At 41.7% G+C, this 22,822-nt stretch overlaps 1 protein-coding gene across 7 annotated transcripts in view; it reads right to left on the bottom strand.

Annotated features, from left to right (window-relative positions):
* Window positions 1-22,822, bottom strand: part of abcc9 (ATP-binding cassette, sub-family C (CFTR/MRP), member 9) — a 49,060-nt gene that overhangs the window by 7,475 nt on the left and 18,763 nt on the right. For 2 of the 7 annotated variants that reach the window (XR_014086151.1, XM_081604280.1), the window contains exons 19-40: window positions 22,160-22,232; window positions 20,677-20,782; window positions 19,103-19,141; window positions 18,486-18,524; window positions 16,556-16,657; window positions 15,915-15,999; window positions 15,758-15,838; window positions 14,153-14,290; window positions 12,913-13,038; window positions 12,507-12,606; window positions 12,365-12,438; window positions 12,012-12,275; window positions 11,289-11,443; window positions 10,656-10,725; window positions 10,411-10,568; window positions 9,654-9,746; window positions 9,174-9,276; window positions 7,127-7,234; window positions 6,718-6,838; window positions 6,092-6,222; window positions 4,828-4,906; window positions 1,297-1,405 (exon numbers count right to left, since the gene is read on the bottom strand). Coding sequence is in view for 3 of the 7 variants with exons in the window: in XM_081604280.1 (XP_081460406.1) it covers window positions 1,297-1,405; window positions 4,828-4,906; window positions 6,092-6,222; window positions 6,718-6,838; window positions 7,127-7,234; window positions 9,174-9,276; window positions 9,654-9,746; window positions 10,411-10,568; window positions 10,656-10,725; window positions 11,289-11,443; window positions 12,012-12,275; window positions 12,365-12,438; window positions 12,507-12,606; window positions 12,913-13,038; window positions 14,153-14,290; window positions 15,758-15,838; window positions 15,915-15,999; window positions 16,556-16,657; window positions 18,486-18,524; window positions 19,103-19,141; window positions 20,677-20,782; window positions 22,160-22,232 (2,354 nt within the window). In the remaining 4 variants the exon portion in view is untranslated. The remainder of the gene's footprint in view (window positions 1-1,296; window positions 1,406-4,827; window positions 4,907-6,091; window positions 6,223-6,717; window positions 6,839-7,126; window positions 7,235-9,173; window positions 9,277-9,653; window positions 9,747-10,410; window positions 10,569-10,655; window positions 10,726-11,288; window positions 11,444-12,011; window positions 12,276-12,364; window positions 12,439-12,506; window positions 12,607-12,912; window positions 13,039-14,152; window positions 14,291-15,757; window positions 15,839-15,914; window positions 16,000-16,555; window positions 16,658-18,485; window positions 18,525-19,102; window positions 19,142-20,676; window positions 20,783-22,159; window positions 22,233-22,822) is intronic. The other 5 variants (XR_014086152.1, XM_081604281.1, XR_014086153.1 and 2 more) reach the window with 3 other exon arrangements.

Here is a 22,822-nt window from a genome sequence, read left to right as displayed (position 1 = left end):
TCGCAATTAATCTTAGCAAAATGTGGAAATAAGTACAAAAAATTTTTTTCACTCCAAGTTGCAAAACTGGATTTTTTTTTTTACTTTTGAAACTCTGAAATTTCCACATTTTTTCAAGAAAAATCAGTTTTTTTCCATCAATTTTTTCGACTTTTCAAGCTAACTCTTTGTGTAAGAAAACTTTTTTCTTTTCTAAAGTTTAATCTGCACATCTGTGGGATTTCCGTCATATTTCACTCCTTTGTCTCTGCCGGTGTGTTTTAACTCTCCGTGATTTTAACTCACCGTCTGAGCATTTGCTGCGTTCAGGAAGTGAGTCACTGTCGACCATTCACCCCGGCCTGCGCCGTCTCTCACAGCGTTATCTGAAGCAGCGTAACTGTCCAAACAAACACCACATGCTCCCTCCGTCTTTTTCAACAAACAGTCGGCGTGATTATCTCGTAGCACAAACACGAGGAGGAGGACGGAGGACGGAGTCGGGGCGTCCTTCGTCTCCAGTGACCTCCTCCCTCCGTCTGTGACGTCTGTGACAGAGTCGGGTCGTTTCAGTCGGAGCTCCTGCTGCGCTTCAAACCCGCAGCTGGAGCTCAACTCTTCTCCTTCCTCACACACATTTGGAAGCAGGAACTTTTGTTTCTGCTCTTTTTGGTGTAAACTGGTATTTTTTGAACTTGAATAAAAATTTAGACTCTGACAGAATCTGGAAATGTCAGAAATGTTGCAGTTTTGGTCCCAATCAAACCAAATCTACCGGAGGGAAAACAGCTGAACCATTTTCTGGGGTAACTTTCTGTTATACTGACTGTATTTGTAAGTAATTATGAGCTATGTGGCTCAAAATATAAAATCTGTCTCAAAAATAACCTGGTGCTGGACTGAACATTTGTGAATAAGCAACAAAAACCTCTTGAATCTGTTATTCAAAGCCACATTAGGAGATTATAAGAAGGTCTGGCTGCTTAGAAGGCAAATATTATTACTGTCTTTATCATTTATGATTATTATCCGACTGGCAATCACCACATTTTCAATCAGGATTTTATCAATTCTGAACGAATGAATCGTCTCTGATTTCAGTTTTTTAAAAGAACTTCAGGTTTCAGAGAAAAACTCCAGTTTTATTTTAAAAACTACAAACTTTTACTGGTTTTAACCTTCATCTTTGCGAATCAGGAGGAACCAAAACCATAAACTTGTGTTGCTTTGACAGACATAAAACAGGAAGAGGAAGCTGTTGGGTCCTGATGAGTCCGGTGGGACGGCGGCGCGGGTCAGCAGTGTGTGTTTGTGTACCTTATGGAGCCGCTGAACAGAACCGGATCCTGCAGGATGATGGAGAGTCGAGACCGGAGCGTCTGCAGGGGAAGCTTACAGATGTCGATCCCGTCGATGACGATCCGCCCTGCAGAACCAGTCCAGGTCCAAATCATGATTGTTTTAGTTACAGGCTGGTTCTATTTCCAGAGGCGGCTGGCGACCGGGCTTCGCTCCAGTGCCAGGTCCGAGCTCTGGTTAGTGTAGCATAACGCTAACGCTGCTTCATCGCTTACAAATGTCTGAAGGTAAGGAAGAGTTTTTAACTATATAGATTTTAACGTAATTAATCACATTTTTTCCAAGTGGAACCATTTTACTTGTGCGTTTCTGGTACACCCATAAATCTGGCGCACATGGTTCTAACCGCTTCTCTCTTCGTCCCTAGTTTCTGCTTCAAACGATCTGATTGGACGCCGGAAAAGACGATTGTTGTGCTAAAAGCTCATCAGCGAAGCTATGCTAGCCTAAAACAGCATGTCAACGCTAACCATGTAGCTAATGCTAATGTTAGCATCCACATTTCTAAAGAAGCTCCATGAATGATCAAGCTGAAGATTAAAAACTTTAAGCTCATTTTTCTTAAATTAATAATTAATAAATTAGCAGCAAAAATTGATTTTGAATTGAAAAATTAGCTTATTTTGTCGACAAATAGTTGAATTAATTACTTTTTTATCTAAACTATATTTTCCTCCGGTGTCTAGAATCGCCGTCTGCAACGTCTGAGCGAAAAGGGACGTTTTCATCAAACAAATAAAACTTTATTAGCTCCAGAAATGTTACGCTTATAATTTATGATTAAAATCTAATAAAGATGCTTACAAATGTCTGAAGGTAAGGAAGTTTTTAACTATATAGATTTTAACGTAATTAATCACATATTTTCCAAGTGGAACCATTTTACTTGTGCGTTTCTGGTACACCCATAAATCTGGCGCACATGGTTCTAACCGCTTCTCTCTTTGTCCCTCTGGGTTTTAGTTTCTGCGTCAAACGATCTGATTGGACGCCGGAAAAGACGATTGTTGTGCTAAAAGGAGTTAGCTCATCAGCGAAGCTATGCTAGCCTAAAACAGCATGTCAACGCTAACCATGTAGCTAATGCTAATGTTAGCATCCACATTTCTAAAGAAGCTTTAAATATCTTTGTTGTTCAGCTCATTTTTCTTAAATTAATAATAACTTAGCAGCAAAAATTGATTTTGAATTGAAAAATTAGCTTATTTTGTCGACAAATAGTTGAATTAATTACTTTTTTATCTAAACTATATTTTCCTCCGGTGTCTAGAATCGCCGTCTGCAACGTCTGTAAGCAAAAAGAGACGTTTTTATCAAACAAATAAAACTTTATTAGCTCCAGAAATGTTACGCTTATAATTTATTCTTAAAATCTAATAAAGAAAAATTATTATTGTGTTTTAAAAACTGTCATTTTATAAAGTGCAACTTATGTGCATAAAATTATCTTGTATAAAATGCAATACAAAAATATTTACTACCTACAAAGTTTATGTATTTGTTGTTGTTTAGGAATAAAATTTCAAAATTAGTGAAAAAAACATCCCTGATTGTTTGGAGTCATTATTTTGTGCAATTATTCCATCATAAAAGTGCTAAAATCTGCATTTGTTGCAATATTTTTATTTAAATATATTATTACTTGTGAAATTTAGGGCAGCTTGTTAGCTAAGTCAGTTTCTACTGAGCGTATCACTAAATATTAACCTATATTTAGTGTTTAAAGTATTAAAATACGTCTAAAGTCTAAAGTATTTGTGGTTTGTAGTAAATCAGCTGCGTCCAAAGTTTAAAATTCTTCATTTTTTAATTTAATGTTTTAGTTTTCTTACTGTAGAAATTCAGAATAGATGCTTTAGGACTTTAAAATAAACACAACTGAGGTTTTTCTGACATATTTTCTCTGGTTTTACTGCAAACCTGCAGAACAGCAGCAGCCGAGTCAGAGCAGCCGCCGGTTTTCCTTCCCGGCTTTATAAGGAAGCGCCGCCGACACAAAGCTCTTAATTTACAGTGTGATTAAATAACCGCCCAGCTGCGTGTGCGCATGGAAAAAGTGACGGCGTGATCTTTGAGAAACCTGCCAGGGAGCATCCATCACCCCCTCAGGAGCGAAAACAGAGAACGCCACAGCTGGCTGGGCTGCGGGGCCTTTATCGCCGCCGTCCTGCTGAATTACGACCCGCGTTTCTGTTTTGGTTCTGTTTTAATCCTCCACTTCAGGCCGTAAAGCCCGGCAGACACAAAGAGCAGGAAGGAGGAGCTGCAGGAGAGTTTACACAGAGCGGAGCAGCAGCAGGCTGAAGAAACAGTTTGTGTCGCGTAAACAGGAGCCGATATCAGACACCGAGGAGGAAGCATGTTTAAATATGAGGCGGCCATGTTTAACAGAGCTAGACGTTCAGTTTGACGAAATCAGAGTCAGAAAATCAACAAAAACTGACGTTTGCATCAACATATTTAGGCTAAAATGTGTATTTTGTTTCTTTAAATTCATGTAATTATGCAGCAAATTGTCTGACTTCAAGTTATAAACTGCAAAAACACAAAATTATAGCAAGTATTTTGAGTCTTGTTCTCGTTACATACCTTATTACACTTGATAAAAGACATCAGTAAGATACAGAAACTGGTTTTAAGTAAATAATTCCTAAATATTGATGATAAATTGGCAGATAAATTTACTCATAAGACAATTTCCTCATGTTTGCAGTGAAATAATCTGATGTTTTACATCAATATTGACTAATTATTGACTCAAAACAGATTCTATATCCTGTTCTTCAGTTAGTTTTGAGATATTTGCATGAGAAACGAGAGTAAACACACCTGGTAACGTTTTCAGTGTGTTGGTGAGCTACAGTTAGAAACCAGATCTTAAAAATGTGTGAATCAAAATCAAGATGTCAACTCTGAGGCACGGTAGAGGCAGCATCATGTTGTGTGGACGTTTCAAGCTTCTGGCATCATTTTGTCTCCATATTTTACCACCTTTACATTAAAAACCAGCCCCACACAGCATGATGCTGCCACTGGCCGACATCCAATTCTTTATTTTAAAACTTGAAATCCCATTTAGTTCAATAATTTTTTTTTTCTTGCAGTTTTACTCATTTCAGATTCCAGCACATCTCTTTCGATGCAATAAATAAATTCATCACATGATATATTAAAACAAACTCAATAATTTCTGTGATTTATTGATTTTTCTTTCTTCTAAAAACTGAATAACAAAAGTTTTCAATCTGCTGCTTCAGCCTCAACTTCACAGTTTTGTTTACATTCATAATTCATTTTATTTCTTGTTTTGTTTATTTTGGAAATTTAACCCGTCTTCCAGTTAAACTGTTTATTCAAATTTAAAGTTTAATGATCTTTGAAAATGTTTTTTTATAATTATTACACGTCTTCATATGATCTCAAAGTTACTTCATCTCTTATCCAGTTGCATAGTTTCTACGGAGGAACGATCAATAATTTAAAAACCACCTTCAAAAATATCCACCATGTTGAAAAAGGCGAGCGACAGAGAGGACTTCCCGCTGCCGGTGCGGCCGCAGATTCCCACCTGGGGAGGAAGAGGAGCGAGAATCAGTGACCTTCGTCTCGCTTCGCGCCGCCGCGACGCAAAACTCACCTGAGTGCCAACCGGCAGGAGGAGGCGTGATGCTGCCGCCCAGGTGGGAGTTTAGGGCTCCAACGACCAGAGTCAGAGTCTGGACGGCGTTTCGGAAACATTCCCACAAACTTTAATGCATTTTAATGGGATTTTATATAAAATAAAAAAGCTACCCAAAAGTAGTGGAGTTCTACTTGAGTTGCTAGGCAACGGGGCGGGCTCCACTGGGGTTGCTAGGCAACGGGGCGGGCTCCACTGGGGTTGCTAGGCAACGGGGCGGGCTCCACTGGGGTTGCTAGGCAACGGGGCGGGCTCCACTGGGGTTGCTAGGCAACGGGGCGGGCTCCACTGGGGTTGCTAGGCAACGGGGCGGGCTCCACTGGGGTTGCTAGGCAACGGGGCGGGCTCCACTGGGGTTGCTAGGCAATGGGGCGGGCTCCACTGGGGTTGCTAGGCAACGGGGCGGGCTCCACTGGGGTTGCTAGGCAACGGGGCGGGCTCCACTGGGGTTGCTAGGCAACGGGGCGGGCTCCACTGGGGTTGCTAGGCAATGGGGCGGGCTCCACTGGGGTTGCTAGGCAATGGGGCGGGCTACACTGGGGTTGCTAGGCAACGGAGCGGGCTACACTGGGGTTGCTAGGCAACGGAGCGGGCCACACTGGGGTTGCTAGGCAACGGAGCGGGCCACACTGGGGTTGCTAGGCAACGGGGGGGGGGGGCTCCACTGGGGTTGCTAGGCAACGGAGCAGTGTGACTCAACCTTCCGAAGGTTTTTGTAATGGATCATTTTTCAGACACCAAAAAAACAAACTGGTGGTTTTTTTAAAATGATTTTTAGAACCGGTTTAAACCAAAAAAAAACAAAAACATTCACAATGTGAATCTCGAATACTAGATCCTCTCCCATGTTTTTTTCAAACTGCAGCCACATGGAAACATCTAATGAAACATTCTACTCACTAACATTCAACACCAAAGCCGACAGAAAAGCTGCAGGTGTGTGAATTACCAGCTATGCAGAAATCTGTCACTGCTGTGCAACTTTCAGCCTCAGTTGCTCCGTGAATGCAGCCTGGAGGTAACTTCTGGTTTCATTAACGGCCAGTCGGTCTTTCGCAGCGTCGCGTTAATTACCTTCTGGCCCGGCTTGATGTAGGCGTTGACGTGCTTCAGCACGGGCTTGAGCATGGGGTCGTAGCGCACACACAGGTCGTGGATCTTTATCTCGCCGTCGTGAGGCCAGTTCTCAGGGACCTGAGAGGCGTCTGCAGCCAGAGGGCAAGAAAGAAACACTCAGCATTTTACCATCTGCATGTCTGAGATCACAGCAGCGAGGAAACAAGAACCACTGCCAGTGGCTCTGCACTGCAAAAACACAACATCCAGCAGAACATTTTTATTAATGCACTTTAAATAAGATTAAATTAACTTATAAGTAACTTTTCAACAAGATCTGAGCTTGTTTTATGTAGAAATTCCTTAATATTCATTAAAAACCATACGGCTGAAATGATTAATCGCTTTAATCGCGATTAATCGGTCAATGACATCATCAAATTCATACATTTTGCATCTAAAATTTTAAGATTCAAATTAAAAGGAAGGAATTTCGGGCAATAAAACGTTTATTTCCTGATTTAAAAAAGGAATTGAGGTATTTGTTTACATTCACAGACTATTTAAGTGGTTAAATGAAAAACCTGCAGATTAATTAGTGAGGAATAAATCTGATATTTTCCATCCGGATGAGCAGAAGTTACCCATCGATCCCTCGTAGTTCTCGGACTCCGTGCCCAGGAAGCTGTTGACCTTCTTCACCGCTGCCATCTGGACCTCCAAGTCGGCCAAGTTCCTCACGACCCAGTTCAGGTAGTTGGTGATCTGCAAAAAACACAAACAAAACCTGAACCACCTTTTCTCTCATCTTCACAGCTCAATCCAAGCATGTTCATAGAAAGTTGAGTGGAAGGATGAACAAGTAATGAATACCAGCCGCTTTGAGAGGATTTTTAGGCGGTCTATTAAAGTAAACAGAACAAGTACCGAGTGTAAATACTGCAGTAGGCCCACAAAACTTCATTAAAAATACATTTTTATTGGCTACAATGAGCCAGAATCATCCAAATGAACAGAAATGTCCAGGATGAGAGCCGACGCTCAGCGACTCACCGTGAGGGCGTAGGTCAGGCCGAGGCCCACCAGGCCTTTGGCGTCGTCCCGACAGGTCCAGATGGAGGCGACGGCCACCGTCAGGACGATCACAGCGCCCAGGTAGTCCTGAACCCCAATGAGAGAAGAAGAAGAAGAAAACACCTCCGGGTTTTAGCAACGTCTCAGAACCGGCTCTGAAAAAACAGTTCAGTTCACTGGAATGAATAAAAACGGTAATTAATGGGAAAATGGGTTCAATGAGTTCAGATCCATTGTTTTCATGTTTATGAATTTATTTATTCGCCTTTTGAACCGACGTGAACATAATTAACCCATCAGAGGAAAATTTCTGTGCCGATCGATCGGCCACCGATCATAATCGGCCGATTTCTGTGAAAAAGTGTATGATCGGTGATCGGCAGTCATTGTCTCTTGTTGCCGATCACCTGCATCTCATTTCTCAGCCTGCCTGTGCAGCTGGTCTCCTCTTTCCTTCCCTCTGCCAAACGCGCAGCAACAAATCCTAAGCGATGTGGAACTATAACTATAACGCACTGAGTGAATGGGGACGTTTGCGTGTTGCGGCGGAAAATTGAAGCAGGTCAAAATGCATCAACACGACGAAGCTAATAGACATAAAAACAATGCCATACTTGACGGAGTTTGGCTACGTCGAGGCTCACTGCAGTAAAAAGACATGGAGGATCAGATAGCAGGTAAAGCAGCACAGCTACAAACACTCACCCGGATTAGCATGACGGTCAGAAAGCTAAACAAATAAAATGATTTAAGTCTTGGAGCTGTAAGATGTAAGACGCTGGTTCTGCTCTCGCTGTTGAACCGCTGCTACGCTACAGGTAGTAATATTTCACAGACGGAGCGCCGCTTCTGCTCCACCTGGTAGTGACTCTCACACCGAACCTCAGCTTAAAGCTGCAGCATCTAACCTAAAAAATACATTTTACATACGTATTAAAACTTTCGCTGTCCTAACATGAGACAGATAATCTCTAAAAAATAATCGATCTCCTCCCTGCTCTGCATAATTACTCTGCTCAGTCAGAAACAGCCACTCAGGACTAGCAGTAATCAGCTAGCCGCCATGCTAACAGGAAGGTTTCATTCAGTAACTCTGGATTGTTTATTGTAATGGAACCTGTATTTGCCTTTGAATGTTAAGTTTTACACTTGAATTTTTTGGCAATGTTGAGGTTTTATTTTGGCTCTTTGCATAATTTAGCCTCTTCAGAGCCTCCATATGTTATCAGTCTGTTAAAGATAGTTTTATTGATAGCAGGACAATTTGCACAATGCCTGTTTTGTTTAGTTTTCTTCTTGGAAAAAGTTATTAAAAACAAGTTTTTGTCTAAATTAAGGAGAATTCATGGTTCCTTTTTCCACATAATGTAACTGGTAGTGTTTATGATAAATAAATAATAATAATTATGTGATCGGTATCGGTGATCGGCTCTCATGGGTGATCGGTATCGGCAGGAAAAAACCTGATTGGCACATCTCTAGTAAATATGGTTGTCAACACAATGAGACATTAAACTCGTCTCGTTAAAACGAGAAACTAGTTGTATGAAAGTTTCTGTTGAAATTCATTTCTAGAGATTTAAATAAACTCTTTCGCCTGGATGCGTTTAAATAAATGTCAAAGTTATTATAATTACCTAAAACTAACAAAATAAAAACTGAAATTGATCAAACTTAACATAAATAAAAACGTTAACTAAAGGGAACTATGTTATGCATTTATAAAATTAACTAAAACGTCATTGTTTGTGTAATATTCCTTGTTTTTCTGTTTAATAATCGATTTATTAGCCTTTCGGTTTGATGTGAAATACATTTTCCTCCATCTTAGTCGGCAAAAAGGGAGAAAACGCCAAAATCAGATGGTCTATTAAATATTTATTACCCCGTCTTTAAAGTTAATCACAATACTTTCTAAACTCTGCACCTAAAAATGTATGAAAAAACTCAAACTATATAGCTAAACAATATGTAATTAATAAAAATGAGCCGTTTAAACCAGGGCTGGTTCTGGTCGGACCCTCACCGTTCGGACCTCCAGCCAGCGGTTGGCAGCAGACAGAAACAGGTAGGCGGTGTTGTTGGTGTCCGTCAGCTCCAACATGCGCTGCTTGAACCTCGCCTCGTGTCTGAAACAGAAATCTGAGCTTTACGCTGTAAACAGGAAGCAGGAACAAAACCAGGCAGCCATGTTGTCTGGAAAAGATGTTTTTCTGCCACGGAGACCAGTGGTAATAATGGGAACGATCCCCTGATTTACTGGTTCTGAAAGATGTTTACTCGTGTGTGAGTTTGTGCCGAGCGTTGGTGTGTTGGTGGGAAGGAGAAATCCTCCGGGACAGAAAGCGTGAGAGCAGCTTAAGGCTGGACAGCAGCGCCGATGGGAAAGAGACGAGAGACAGAAATACCAGCGGGACACAGAGAACGAGCTGCTCTGCTGCTGGAGCTTCATGAAACAACCTGCCAGTCCTGCTGGGCGGCCATGTTCACGGCCAGCACGGCGTACCTGAAAGCTCTGATGGTGGTGAGGCCTTCGGCGGTCTCAGAGAAGTGGCAGAGCAGAGGCAGCTGGGTGGAGTCGTCCAGGTCCTGCAGGTCCCTGTCAAAGCAAACAGGGGGACAAACAAAACTTTATGTGGCTCTGAGACGCCAGAATAACCGCTTAGCTAGCAAGCCAAACGCTTAGCTAGCAAGCCAAACGCTTAGCCAGCAAGCCAAACGCTTAGCTAGCTAATGCTTAGCGAGCAAGCCAATCGCTTAGCTAGCAAGCTAACAGCTTAGCTAGCTAATGCTTAGCTAGCAAGCCAAACGCTTAGCTAGCAAGCCAACAGCTTAGCTAGCTAGCCAAAAGCTTAGCTAGAAAGCTAACAGCTTAGCTAGCAAGCCAAACGCTTAGCTAGCAAGCCAAACGCTTAGCTAGCAAGCCAACAGCTTAGGTAGCAAGACAAACACTTAGCTAGCTAACAGCTTAGCTAGCTAACAGCTTAGCTAGCAAGCCAAACGCTTAGCTAGCAAGCTAACAGCTTAGGTAGCAAGCCAAACGCTTAGCTAGCAAGCTAACAGCTTAGCTAGCAAGCTAAATGCTTTGCTAGCTAGCTAACAGCATCCAATAAGTAATGCCACTGTTTCCACATGGAATCCCGATTCACTGCAATTTAACCAAGTTTAATCAAAATAAAAGTTATATCTATGAACATTTCTCAGATGAAACGGTTTTGCTAGCTAACTCCCTAAGCAGTTTAAACTTTGCTCTGCAGACTCACTTGGAGGCGACTCTGAAATACTTCTGAATGAAGTAGAAGGCGACGGCGAGGGGAACCAAGGGTACGAGGAAAATGGGAGTGATGGAAGCCATGACCCCGATGGCGGACAGGCAGAGCAGGGTCGACCGCGTCAAAGACTCCAGGGTCGGAGGAATGTGCTGAAAAACAATGACAGAAACAACATGATCCGTGAATCTACAATAGCTACAACGCTTCACTCCAGAAGAATATTTGTCTCTGTTTACCTGGTCGATGATGTTGGTGTCAGCAGAAAACCTGTTGAGGATCTGCCCCAAAGGAGTGACGTCAAAAAACCTGAGAAAAATCATCAGCAAGGTTTTAAATAATAAAAGTAAAACACATTTCCATCTTCGTTTTTATCCACCATGATGAATAAAATATGGATTTAATGTCAACATGAAAACTAAGAGACTGCAGAAATGTTTAACCTTTTAAAGTGACCTAATCCAGCAGAGGTCCAGTCAGTTGGTGCTTCCTGTCGCACAAAGCAGTGAGCTTGTTTTGTGTTAAATATTTTTATTTAACCAGTTTTCACTTTTTATTTTTCAAATTCTCCATTGGCAAAATTATTCAAGAGGGTGAAAACCGTATGTTCCCAGAAAGCTGGACTCCACTCATTTACAGGTAGCTTTAGCATTCGTGACAGCTAGCTGCAGCCTGTGATCACGCTGAGGTGATTGACAGCGCTAAGACCCGCCTCCTGGCTCTGATTGGTTGTTTATAGTTGAAGCAGAGGAGCCTGAACTTTTCGCAGATTGTGACTCAAACTGTCACAACAAAGTGACAGTTTCAACAAATCTGAGAAGTTTTGGGTCCCAAAACGTTCCGACATGTCTGCAGAGCTGGACCTGGTTTACCTGATGGGGGCGTGGATGATCTTATTGAGCAGGTTGTGATGCAGGTTGGTGGCAGCAGAAAGACCCAGAAACTCCACAGAGAGGGAGGTGATGAGGCACAAGGTGATCCCCGCCGCACAGAGGACGAAGAACACGTGCAGGTAGTACACGTTCTGCTGCAGGGTCACAAAAACCGAGCAGAAATTCATACAACAGCTACAAATAAAGCAAATTAATGACATAAATACTGATAAATTATCATGATATACAATAATATTCTTGTTTTAAAACCATTTCTGAGTACTGCAATGGTAATAATGGCATAATAAGATCAATTTAGATTCTAATAAACATTTAACAATAACTGGAAAACATTTTAAATATCCAGAATAATGAATTCATCCTTCAAAAACGTCTGAAACTGAAGATTTTAATCATCCAGTTTTTGGTAGAAAGAAAAAAACAATAAATCTCACAAATGAAAATGTAATTTATCATGTAATTGATTGATTATTGCAACAGGCCTGAAGGGAAACAGACGTTTCTGTTCCTTAGATCCACATTCAGCACTGAAAAGACATTTCGATTCATCATACTTGGCAACTTAAATACTTTTTAATACTTTTTATTCAATGCTTCATACTTTTAAATCCAAATATTTGATATTTTTGTTGTATGTGGAAAAAAAGATGGTAATAAAGTTTAGCACTTTATTAATCATTATGCTAAAACAAAAGTAGCGACCTGAGGAGAAACATCGGTGGAGTTTAAGGAGTCGGTCCAGTTCTGCAGGAATGCTGGCGTCTGATTGGCTGCGGTCCAGTTCTGCAGGAATGCTGGCGTCTGATTGGCTGCGGTGGTCTGAAGGCTTGCTTTCGTCTTATTGGTGGAAGTCCAGAGAGCCAGGCAGTAGTCAATGGCAACGATGACCGAGTGCTTGAGCAGGTTGGAGGAAACCATGAGGAAGACCATGAAGAAGCCTCCAGAGGAGAGGTAGCAGCCGCACATCTGGACACGGAGCGGCAGACATGATGCCCACAACCCAACGCAATTCTGACATCTTTTATTTTGACGAGTCCGAGTCTCCGTCTGGTTACCTTCCACGGGATCTTGGACCGTCTGCTGGTTGTGGTGGAGAAATTATCGTCGTCTTCTTCCTCCTCTTCCTCCTCTGGAATGATCTGATTCAGTGAAAAAGCTCAAAGCAGCAGCAGAAGAAGAAGAGGAAGCTTCCATCACCTTCGTCCTCATCGTCCATCTGGTTCTTCGGTTCCCTGGAGTAGAACGCTCTGCGCAGCGTCTTCCTCTCCAGAGTCGTCTGACTGTCCTGCTGAATGTCCTGCAGATTCAGCAGATTAAAATCTCATGCAGGGCCGAACAAAGCATTTCTGGGGCCCTAAGCAGGTTTTTATTTGGGGGCCTCCTTCCCAACATGCTAACGCCATTAGCTTTATCATTGCTAAGCTACTCTATACCTGCTATCATTAATAATTAGCTTATACCAGAAATATAAGGTGGCATTTAATCTTATATTTCCTCAACAACTATAAACTGTTCTCCAGCATTTAGTTTGTTTATTTTACATCATGTTAGCTTGGTGCTCTTGGGCCCCCTGGTGGTGCGGAGGCCCATGACGGCGCTCTACCTTCTCCAGCTCCTGGTCCTGCCTGTTCATCAGCGTTTTCCAGTGATCGTAAAGCTCCGTGTCGTGAGTCTGAATGTCCTTCAGGGTTCCCTCTCTGAGGACCGAGCCGTCCTTCATCGCTATGATCTGGACACAAAACGCCAACCAACAACGTAACGCTACGGATCCGTGGCGCTGCAGGACAGAAGGACTCGCATTTGATTGGACTCACACCCAGCAGCTGGTGTGAGGCGCTCGTTCTGATTGGTTCCCTCCAAACATCAGGTCTGCAGGCCTTCTGGAGCTTTGCTAACCTGAAACTACCGACTTTTCATGGCGGTCCGATTCGACCAATTCCGATATTTTCACTAGGTTTGGGCATTTATCGTATCGTTTATCATTTACCGTGATAAGAAGTAGTAATTACTACCAAACTCTGTTACTTATTGCAACCGGTGCTCATTTGTACCTTTTATTTTACCTTTTCTTCTCCTCTAAAGTTGATCTGCATGCTGCTGAACTCAAATTATTTGTTTCTGCAAACAATGTTGGCCAATAAAGATGATTTTTACAACCTGTAGAGGATTATAAACCTTCACAGATTCTCTAAAATCCATCACCGATATGCGTTTTCCACTTCGTTTTCGCTCATTAACCCTTTGCAGTCGAGGTCTAACTGGCCATCCCAGTCTCTCTTCTCTGTGCTCGCTATGAAGCCATGTAGCGATAGCTAGCTAAACTACTACTAACCCTACACACACCACAAACTAACTAACACACTTATTGTCTAAAAAACCCATCGAAACACTCAGTAAAATCCCCAGCATTGCTGCACCCTCGTCTCTTGCCGTATCCAAATCCCCCCCCCCCCCTCGTCTCTTTCCGCGTGTCTCCGTTCTACCTAGCAACAGACCGTCAACACATTTTCATTGGTTGTTTCGAAATGTGGTACATTTAGACCCCACAAAATAAGGCGGAAATCATCAATCTTATTTCTGGCTTTATTGTGAAGTAAATAACAACAAAACCAATATAAAAACAGCACTTTTATAAAGTTTGAAGTCCGTGCTGTCCAACAGAGTCGAAATGAAAACTCTGTATGCCGTCTGTTATTACGAAGCCTTATTAATGCGTCACATGCTTGTACGCCGGGTGGCGAATAGCGACTACATAGGGTTAAATCACAGTGGTGTGGAATCTTTCACCTGCTTTCTGAGCTTCATGGTGCCGTTAGCATCAGTTTTGGATTTGGGAGCCTCACCCAGTCTGCGTGAATGAGGTACTGCAGCTTGTGGGTGACGAGGACCACGGTTCGCTTATCGTCCTGCAGAAACTTCAGGATTCCCTCCTGCATCAGGTGATCGCTCAGGTGGATGTCCAGCGCTGAAAACGGGTCGTCCTGTTGGACGTGGAAACCGTGAACGCATCACAAACCAGATCGCAATCAGAAATCCTCAGAGGAATAAAAAAAAAAAAACCCAACGGCAGCAGAGCGCGTGAATATTTCAACGCCTTTCCAGAGGTTTTTAAGTTTACACAGGGTGTGAGTTATTCTCACTCGCTGTCTGGCGCCCGGCTCTGTTTGGATAATTAAAAATCCGGCCACACCAGAAAGCGTCTGCCAAGCGTCGGAAACGTTTTCCACATGACGCCGAGAGCGCCTGACGTCAGATCAGATATGTTCTGCAGACAGCGAGGGCGCAGCGCAGCGCCACGACCGAGGTGGGAGTTAATGCATCTGCCTGATAAGAATTTAAACCAACAGGAAATTATACAATTCAATTAGCAGCAGATTCACAGATTCGTCTCATTTAGGAAACTCACAGCATCCAGTGGATTCACACACCGGTGTTAATAGGAAACATCCAAGCTGCCATCGTGACCTTTAACCTCTGTAACTCAAATTAAATGAAAAATAACGAGGCTGCATGAATGTATGAAGTCCATTAATTGGTTTAACATTTTTTCTGCTGCGTTGCAGATTCAGGTCCAGATTCTGGCTGAACCGATCTGAAACGTGAATCTGCCTCTGGTGAAGCTAATGCTGTTAGCTCTAGCTAATGCTGTTAGCGCTAGTTCATTCTGTTATCTCTAGCTCATGCTGTTAGCTCTAGCTAATGCTGTTAGCTCTAGCTCATGCTGTTAGCTCTAGCTCATGCTGTTAGCTCTAGCTAATGCTGTTAGCTCTAGCTAATGCTGTTAGCGCTAGTTCATTCTGTTATCTCTAGCTCATTCTGTTAGCTCTAGCTAATGCTGTTAGCTCTAGCTAATGCTGTTAGCTCTAGCTAATGCTGTTAGCTCTAGCTCATTCTGTTATCTCTAGCTCATTCTGTTACCTCTAGCTAATGCTGTTAGCGCTAGTTCATTCTGTTAGCTCTAGCTCATGCTGTTAGCTCTAGCTAATGCTGTTAGCTCTAGCTCATTCTGTTAGCTCTAGCTAATGGTTCCATGGCTTGCTAATGGCGTTATCTATAGCTAGAGATTTCAAGTTTGGCTAATTTAGCTCTAGCTAATAGTTTCAGGTTTGGCTAATGATGTTAGCACTTGCTACAGATTGTAGGTTCTTCAATGATGTTAGGTGTGACTACTGGCGTTAGTTCTAGTTAATTGTGTTAGCTCTAGCTAATTGTGTTAGCTCTAGCTAATGGTTTCAGGTTCTGCAAATGGTATTAGGTCTTGCTAATCATTTTAGATGTGGCTAACAGTGTTAGCTCCTGCTAATAGTGCTAGCTTGAGCTAATTTAGTTGGTTCTGGTGACTAACTGCACATAAAGACTTTGGCGCATGTTTTTATGCTAAATGTGCTAAATTTGAATCGTTCCTCCGTTTTACGTTCTTTGTGCATTGCAGGGAAACGGTAACTTACCAGGAAGACGATGTTGGTGTTTTGGTACAAAGCCCTGGCCACACAGATTCTCTGCCTCTGCCCCCCACTCAGGTTGATGCCCTGAAACAGACTCCGGGATTACTCCACGATATGACAGTCATATTTACTACTTTAGTAATGGATTACAGACACTAACCCTCTCGCCAATCTCGGTCTGGTCTCCAAACGGCAGCAGGTCGATGTCCGGCTGAAGGGAGCAGGCGTCGATCACAGCTTTGTACCTAAAAACACCCGGACCCAGAACAGCAGTCGGAGTCAAGACAGAATCGGAGCCGCTTGTGTTTGAACGGCCGACAGTTTGCTGTCAGTTTGTCTATAGCGTTATCTATAGCTAGAGATTTCAAGTTTGGCTAATTTAGCTCTAGCTAATAGTTTCAGTTTGTCCAGTTTCTAACTCCAGCAGTTCATTAAGCAACATTTCCTCTAACTTAATAAAATGATGCGTCACAAAGACCTTAAGTTGGAGACGTCCATTTATTATCATGATTTGTTGGTTCCAGCTGCAGGTGTTTGCTTAGTTAATGGTTTCAGATTCTGCTAATGGTCTTAGCTCATGCTAACTCTTTAGCTCGTGCTAATAGTACTAATGGTGCTAGCTGTTGCTAATGGTATTAGCTCTAAAAATAAATTCCACAACAAAACGTGGTAGAACTTCAGTAACCTAAGCTAACCTTAGCGACCCTTGACCTTTTTCCTCAGTTTGTCATGACCTAAAGTATTTTATTTAAATGTTACTAACTGCGTTGAGGTGCCAGTCAGAGGAAAACTCAGCATTACCGTTGCTTGTTGAAGGGACTGCCAAAGGTGATGTTTTCCTCCACCGTGGCGTTAAGCAGCCAGGACTTCTGGGCGGCGTAGGCTACAGAGTTCCTGTTCTTGCTGGAGGCATTATGGGAAATGGAGGCAAAGAGACATTAAATGAGAACCAAATGTTCTGCCTCCATGAAGCTTCAGAGAGAGGGAACGCTGGACGACGACGTTTGGGAAACGGTCAAACTCCACAACACAAAAAACACCAGATATGAGGGATGAAGGCGGAGGATGGAAAGGGTTAAAGGTGACCTGCGGGGAAAAAATTAAACTGGACCAGATAAAGCAACTCATAAAAATAAACCACCGTAGCGCCTTGCTGGGAGTCTCGACTAAACGCTGCTGGAGGAACAAGAACTCAAGAAGCTCAGTAGTTTATTCTGAAACGTCATTTGATGCCAGATCGTAAATCATTCAAATGCAAATCTGCAACATTAGAATAAACTTATCTTGAATTATCACAGCTTTAACAGGTATGGAAAATGGAAATAATCCAAACAATCTGGGAAAAAACTAAAAGATCATAATCTCATTTACATCAGCCATGTTGGGTCCAAGTTAATCCAACTCCAATCCGTTTGTCCTGAAACTTCGGCTCAGTGGAGAAAGTTTGATAAATCGGACCAAAAAAAAATCTAACTGATCCGCCGACGAGCCTTTGGGTTCGGTGGAAGTGAACTCTGGTTTGGTTTGGATGTGAACACCAAGCGGACCAGAGACCGCTCCAAAAGCAGGAAGTGGACTACACTGTAGGGCATTCTGGGTAAATCAACCAAAGCTAACATGTTAGCCTAGCGCTAGCAGCAGAAATGGCTCCTGGTCTTTAGCCTAAAGAGAAATCCTCCAACCGCTAAAATCCTCCATCTTGTTTCCATCTGGTGAAGTAGGAAGTTGCTCTCAGTGTCTTCAGAGGTTTTTGTGTCGTTTCCTTCAGTGGTTCTTGGTGCAGCGCCCCCACAGGCCAGGAGGGGAACAGGTTGGTTTGACTCAGAGCCACAGCAGCTGCAGGTGGAACAAACTGGATCCAACTGAGTTTACCAAACGATCGGGTGTGAAAACACCCTTAGAAGAACATTATGAAACTTTTTTATATTTTGCAGAGCCAGACTTGCTGACAGCTGTTTGGTTTCTCCCATGTTGTGAACGCAGTACGCGTCGTTGCTTGTGTGAAGCTGTTAACTATATTATATATAATATTTTCCATACCATCTGTACTTTTTCTGATTTTAAGTTGCAGAATCATCTCTACTGAGAGCATAAAAACAGCTACATATGTCAGATATTAGCGTTTTCTCCAGCAGAGCGACGACTCCCAGCATTAACAAAACAAACCAGTCCAGGATCAGATGGCACAAACTGACGGCGTCTCATGGGAAACCAGCAGCAGATTCACCAGATAAAACTCTGAGGCGGCGGTTTCTCCTAAACACACGAACAACGACAGCAGCAGAATCTGCTGGTAGGAAGGGACTGTTCATATTTTTACAGCACAGGGGGAAAATGTGAACAGTCTAAAACCAGTTTGTCCTGCAACTTTTAGATGTCCTGAATCAAAAAGGGAAGATTTTATCCTCAGCATAAAGTTCTTCAGAGATTCAGATGCAAAGCGAAACATCTAAAAGTTGTAGAATGCTAACTGAACTTTAGCTACATGTTTCACCTTTTATAAAGATTCACAAAAACATTTAAAAAAAACTAAACACGGACAGTATTTTAGTACACTTGATCAAAAATGAAAGTACTTTTGTACATGCGTAGGTGTTCATGAGCAAGTTCAAACCAGCATCCTCTTTTTTTTTTTAAGAGGCACAAAAATGAACCAGGTTAGAACGGATGGAGGGAGGAGCAGGAGAGGCGAACGACGGGTCAAACGGGTCACGATCAGAAGAGCTTGTACCTCCCCACGTCCTCCTCAGAGTCCTCGGTCTCTGACCAACTGTCAAAATCAGTATCTGAGTCAGAATTCACCCACGACTCAATTATCCGCCATTGAAAACGTGCAAAAACAGACAAAGCAGCGAACAGAGAGAGACGCATGGGCCTCAACATAAAGCGAAAAGCTAGCATGTCAAACTGCAGACGGTGATTATGTGTTATTAGATGGCCAGCTGATTATCACATTAAGCTTCCCACCCAGGAAAGAAGAGAAAGTGATGCTGTCACTGCCTGTCTGCCTGTGATAATTAGGTTTTGTGGCTTCTTCCACAATGATGTCTCATATTTATGGGCTTCAGGGATTTAAAGCAGCTTTTATTTACTTTAGTTGTGAAGTTTGGAAGCTGGGTGACTGTTAATCATAACATGCTTCATAAAATAGATGAGTACTTTTGCATATTTGTGCATGCTTGTACTTGCTGTAACTTAAATTAAAATACTCCCCATAATATAATCTGTCAAAAGAACAGTTAAAGAAACCGAGGATAATTTTAGACCCTCGCTTATAGAGAGAGGTAACCTAGCAGAATCCTTGCTTACAGTTTCAGGATGAACACACCACGGACAGAAATAAAGTACCTGATATTCCCTTCGTGGGCCATCTCACAATCAGGCAGCCTGATTGGCATGAAGGCAGGAAATAAAGTGAAACCAAAGACACGAAAACAGACAGAAACACAACCAAACATCTGCAGAAACGTTAGTGTGCAGCTCTGGAGCATCAAGACGTTGGTTAGAAACTAGGATGGGAGAACTCAGACAGACCTTAAGGTTTAAATCTGTAACTGTGATTAAATTAAATTCCACTTATACGAGTCTGTCTACTCAGGGACAGCACATTCCCCAAAACCTCCACTTTCCTTATTCTATTAGGTAGAACATCTATTTCTGTGTTGCTTTTTAATATTTTTGGTCTGCTTTCCTTCATTGCAATAAGGCCTGCTAACATTAGCAGCTAGCTGAACTGGCTAACTAGTCTAAAATAGGTGAAATCAATAACTTTTAGCTCCAAAACTACTTGTTTACCTGATGCAGCAAAATTAGCAACAAAACACAAACTGCCACATAAAGGTGCAACAAAAAGTGTTGCCCTAATTTATGCCTAATGTACCAATTTGAGAATTACTAAACTATTTATTCTGTCAAAAAGGCATAAAAGTGGATTCCTGTGTTTGTAAGAGCACAACAGTAATCACACTTTCTGTTAGCAGTTAGCATTAGCAGCTAGCCAAAAAACGTCCTAAAACTTTTCTTCCAGCTCTGTGAAAACAATTTAATTTCTTTAAGTTTTCCGCTTTTGTTTAATAAACAAAAGAAAAACATTATTAACATTATCAAGAATAACATTCACAAGCAATTTTCCACTTCAACTTTACATATAGTGTGGAAATATATGTTCATACGTCACGTTTTATACTTAAAAATGAGGTAAAATGAGTCAGAGATAATAACTAAAGAATATCTTTCATAGTTAGCACCACTGGCTAGCTCACTAAAGCTGTCCTATAAACAGAGGAGAAATGTAGCCTTTACTTCCCACTCTAACACAGTTAAACCTTTATGTGAACTTTCCATGGATGACATTTGAAAAGCAGTGAAAGGTGCATCAACACAGCAAATGGAGCCACATTTTTGGGGGAAAGCTAGCATTGGTAGCTAGCTTTGGTTAGCCACCAAAAACTGACTTGAAAACAGGAAACTGTGAAGTGAATTTCAGCTCCAGTTCTTTAAAAGCCACAAATTAGTAATAAAAAATAAAAGTTGTTTCCGTTTTTGTTCATTAAAAATTACTTTAGTAAAATAATGAGCTAACAATAAGTAGCTTTCTTCTGATCCTGCATCTGCTAGATGTTGCAAACAAACACTTTCATTTGCATTTAGGAAAAGTGCTTAGACTTTTCAATAAAGTATATATATTTTTTACATTCCTGCTTCTGTATGTAAAGCACAAAACATAACAGGAGTTATTACTAGCAAAGCTAGCATTAGTGGAGAGCTAGCGAGCTAGCCAAAACCCAAACAGTGAAGAGCAGCTTTTTAAAAAACTGAACATTTACTTGTTGGGCTTAATGTGGCTTTTTTAAATACAGTGTTTGCAGCAATGCCATGTTTTCTACCTTAGATATTCTCCAAATGTTATTCCGCTGACTTACTTGCTCCAGAAAACTCTTCCATCGATTGCTTGCATCTCACCCAGCATGGCCAGCAGCAGGGAGGATTTCCCACATCCCACCTGACCCACGATCATCGTTAACTGACCTGGGATGGAAACAAATAAAAATCAGGTGAATGTTTTCATCTAGTGAGCAAATTAATGACAGTTACATTAAAAGAGCAATATTGTTCTGCTTCCTGCGAGTACTGTAAGATATTTTAATTAAAAGATAAACTGCAGTAATTTGAAATGTAAACAAATCACTGATTTTGTTGCAAACATCCTGGAAATGTTCCACCTCCAGTGACTTCATTCATTACCAGAGCTAAATTTAAACATAAGCAGAACATCCCTAAACTTAGCCGTCCTTCTGAGTCAACCTTGCAGATGTGATTTCTGAAGTAGAAACCTTCAAGATGTCCAGTTTCTTCCTCTTCAGCACTTTGGCAGAGAAGAAAAGTGCTGCTTAGCAGTAGCATGACTGGGATTGCAGGGAAGTCGCATCCCAGAGGACGACTGGAGCGAGTGAAGCTCTGCATCTGTCCGGCCCGACCCGGCTGCCTGACACTCGATCCGCACGCTGGTTCCGGCCCGACTGCTGAGCTCAGATTTAAGCAGCATGCTAACATCAACTCTGAACCATTTACCAATATAATCTGATGCTTCAGCTAATCTAACAGTTCACAGAAGCTTTAATTTCATGTCATTTTATGTCCCCACAATAAACCAACTTGCTAACGTCAAAAAAACGGCTCTAAAAAGTTTCATTTTCTCATAAAATATAACGGAAAAAAGCTTGTTTTTATTTAAATATCATGCTGTTTAAATAAAATGCAGACTGGACAGTTTGAGAAATTCGTCAACACAATCTGGTGTGGAGTTTTCCTTCCCAGTCAAGGAACTGGCCTTTAGGAAATTCATGTTTTCCAGGATAATTTTATGATGTAGTTAGAGAAAATGGTCAACCTAAGTGCTTTTTGCACCAGTTTAAACTATGTTGCATTTAAAAACTGCCAGTCAAACCTAAACTACATTATTCTCAGAAAATGTCTCAGTTGCATTTATAAAACTTTTATGTTTTTCCTGCATTTGACTCAATTGATTCGGTTGATGCAACGCATTTTATTTTCTCTCTTTTATTCCATTCACTCAAGAAATATGAATAGCTCATGAAATAACTAAAAGAAATAAATGAAAAGTATCCAGGTGGGGTCATTTCAGTCCCAACAAATTTAGCTGGACGATAAAATTGTTGTTTTAAGACCATTTTCAACTAATATAATCATAACGGCATTAAACTATAAATATATAATGAACATTCAACGCTGGAACTGGAAGATATTTAAACATCCAAATTAAATAAAAGATTAAATTGAATTGCAAATCATCACCCCTCCAGTTTTGCATTGACATTATTTTGAACCCAAACATAGAGGCAACCATGATAAAAATGAATTTTGAAGGCAGAAACGGCAGCTGACCTGTGGGGATGCGTATGCTGATGTCTGACAGCGTCAGCTGGTTGTTTCCCCAGGTGAAGGAGCCGCTGCTCACCTGGACGGAAACAGGGAGGAAGCAAACTGTGACTGCATCGACTTGGAGACATTACGCAGCAACAGCAGATGTCTCAGCCCGACTACGTGCCGTTTCACTGTTACGCACTGACCTACGAGAGCTCAGCACATGACCCGACCCGAGTTCACAGGACAGTGGTTAGATAACAGCTTCACACAAGCAACAACACGTACTGCGTTCACAACACGGGAGAAACCAAACAGCTGTCAGCAAGTCTGGCTCTGCAAAAATACCCCAAAATCTGCAGAAATAAAGTTCACTGACTTTCATCAGTTACATGCTGCAAAACAACGAGCTGGAAATTTAGAGGTAGAAGTGTTAATTCATTTAAAAGACAGGTTAAAAACATTGATTTAATGTCCATCTTGATCTGTATATTTTCCGTCTAACAGGTTTTTCCCACTCATTTTCAGTCCAGTAGCTACAAAACAATGACAACAAATAAAAACAAATGCAGTATTCCACCTTCTTTAAGTCTTCCCACATTCCTGTGCCTGAGTAAAACATAAAAAGCAGTAAAAATGAAGCTCCTACATGCATCAGGTTGATTTATGTTTCCTTTATTTACC

Source organism: Poecilia reticulata, chromosome 23 (genome assembly GCF_904066995.2).
Source record: "Poecilia reticulata chromosome 23, P_reticulata-male-v2, whole genome shotgun sequence".
NCBI classification, from domain to species: Eukaryota; Metazoa; Chordata; class Actinopteri; order Cyprinodontiformes; family Poeciliidae; genus Poecilia; species Poecilia reticulata.
Note: the sequence above shows the minus strand (reverse complement) of the source record. Positions and strands in the feature narration are given on the sequence as shown.